The sequence below is a fragment of the Rhinopithecus bieti genome, unplaced genomic scaffold (assembly GCF_001698545.2).
Source record: "Rhinopithecus bieti isolate Rb0 unplaced genomic scaffold, ASM169854v2 scaffold_758, whole genome shotgun sequence".
Classification (NCBI taxonomy): Eukaryota; Metazoa; Chordata; class Mammalia; order Primates; family Cercopithecidae; genus Rhinopithecus; species Rhinopithecus bieti.
In genome coordinates this window covers 361129-362314 of record NW_016803215.1, presented here as the reverse complement: position 1 = coordinate 362314, position 1186 = coordinate 361129, and the positions used below count along the sequence as shown (strand labels likewise).

Below are 1186 nucleotides of genomic sequence, written 5' to 3'. Positions count from 1 at the left end.
AGGGGGGAGGGATTGCATTGGGAGTTATACCTGATATAAATGATGAATTGATGGGTGCTGACGAGTTGATGGGTGCAGCACACCAACATGGCACAAGTATACATATGTAACAAACCTGCACGTTATGCACATGTACCCTAGAACTTAAAGTACAATAAAAAAAATCATTATTTTATTTTTTATACATTGCATAGAGTAAAATAGTTTTTCTATTTCTTTTAAAATGGATTATCAGGGGAAACAGGTCAAAGAAATGTATACACAAATTCTATGTCCTCTAAGTGTATGTCTACAGATGTGTGTATGAATATGTATGCATATATTCTTCTACTCACTAAAATACTTGTGTTATTTTGCTTCAATAAAGCCAATACTTTTTAATTTCATTGATATCTGTTAGTGCCAGTTAACTGGCAGTGAATAAGCAAGGCTCTGTGAGTTCTGGGTGGAATGAGATGGCCCTACTCTCAAGGAACTACAGCCTAGAAAAGGAGACAGGTCCTTAAAACTCAGGAATCCATATACACTCAAATTATTTACCAAAATAAATGAGTTTTCATATATAATTATAATTTTTGTTTTTAATTCTAAGAAATAAGTTACCTTATGATTAGAGGTCAATTACATTCAATGTGTTAAATTAAAACTATAACAGACACATCACCATTTTCCTCAACAGTTTATCTTACCTTCATCTTTTGGTGGTACTGCTAAAGAATTCTGCATTACGATGTACTGGACTTGAATAGTATCTTTCCTAAAAATAAGCAAGCACAAATAAGTATTAGAAAGTAATTGAGAGAGCATGTTAATGCATACTAAATATAGAAACTCTAAGCTGCTTTTTAAAGTTGGTTTTATAACTACACGAGTAATAAAAAATGCATTGAGTTATTAAGAATTGATGTTTTATTTTCTTCTCATTTTCTACAAACAGGATTTTATTGGATGTACTAGAATGGGCTTGGAGACAGATGCAACGACACATCAGGGGCCTCATATTTCTGCTCTCATGGGGTCATGTGTAAGTAGGCAAAGTTAGGATTCTCTGAAAATGTACTCTCTGATAATTGATTCATATACTTTAAGAACAAATAGCTAAAATGCTTAACAGTATAAAGGTAGTATAATTGCAATATAATCATTTGATGAAATATAACTCAGTCATTAAAATGCAACTGTGAAG

General features: G+C 32.1%; 1 protein-coding gene across 1 annotated transcript in view; it reads right to left on the bottom strand.

The window, feature by feature from the left end:
• The window catches only part of ZNF438 (zinc finger protein 438), a 36876-nt gene extending 36123 nt beyond the window's left edge, over nt 1–753 (bottom strand). Inside the window, exon 1 of the mRNA XM_017869595.1 lies at nt 690–753. Within this exon, the coding sequence (XP_017725084.1) occupies nt 690–726 (37 nt within the window). The 5' untranslated portion in view covers nt 727–753. The remainder of the gene's footprint in view (nt 1–689) is intronic.
• Nucleotides 754–1186: the final 433 nt, after the last annotated feature.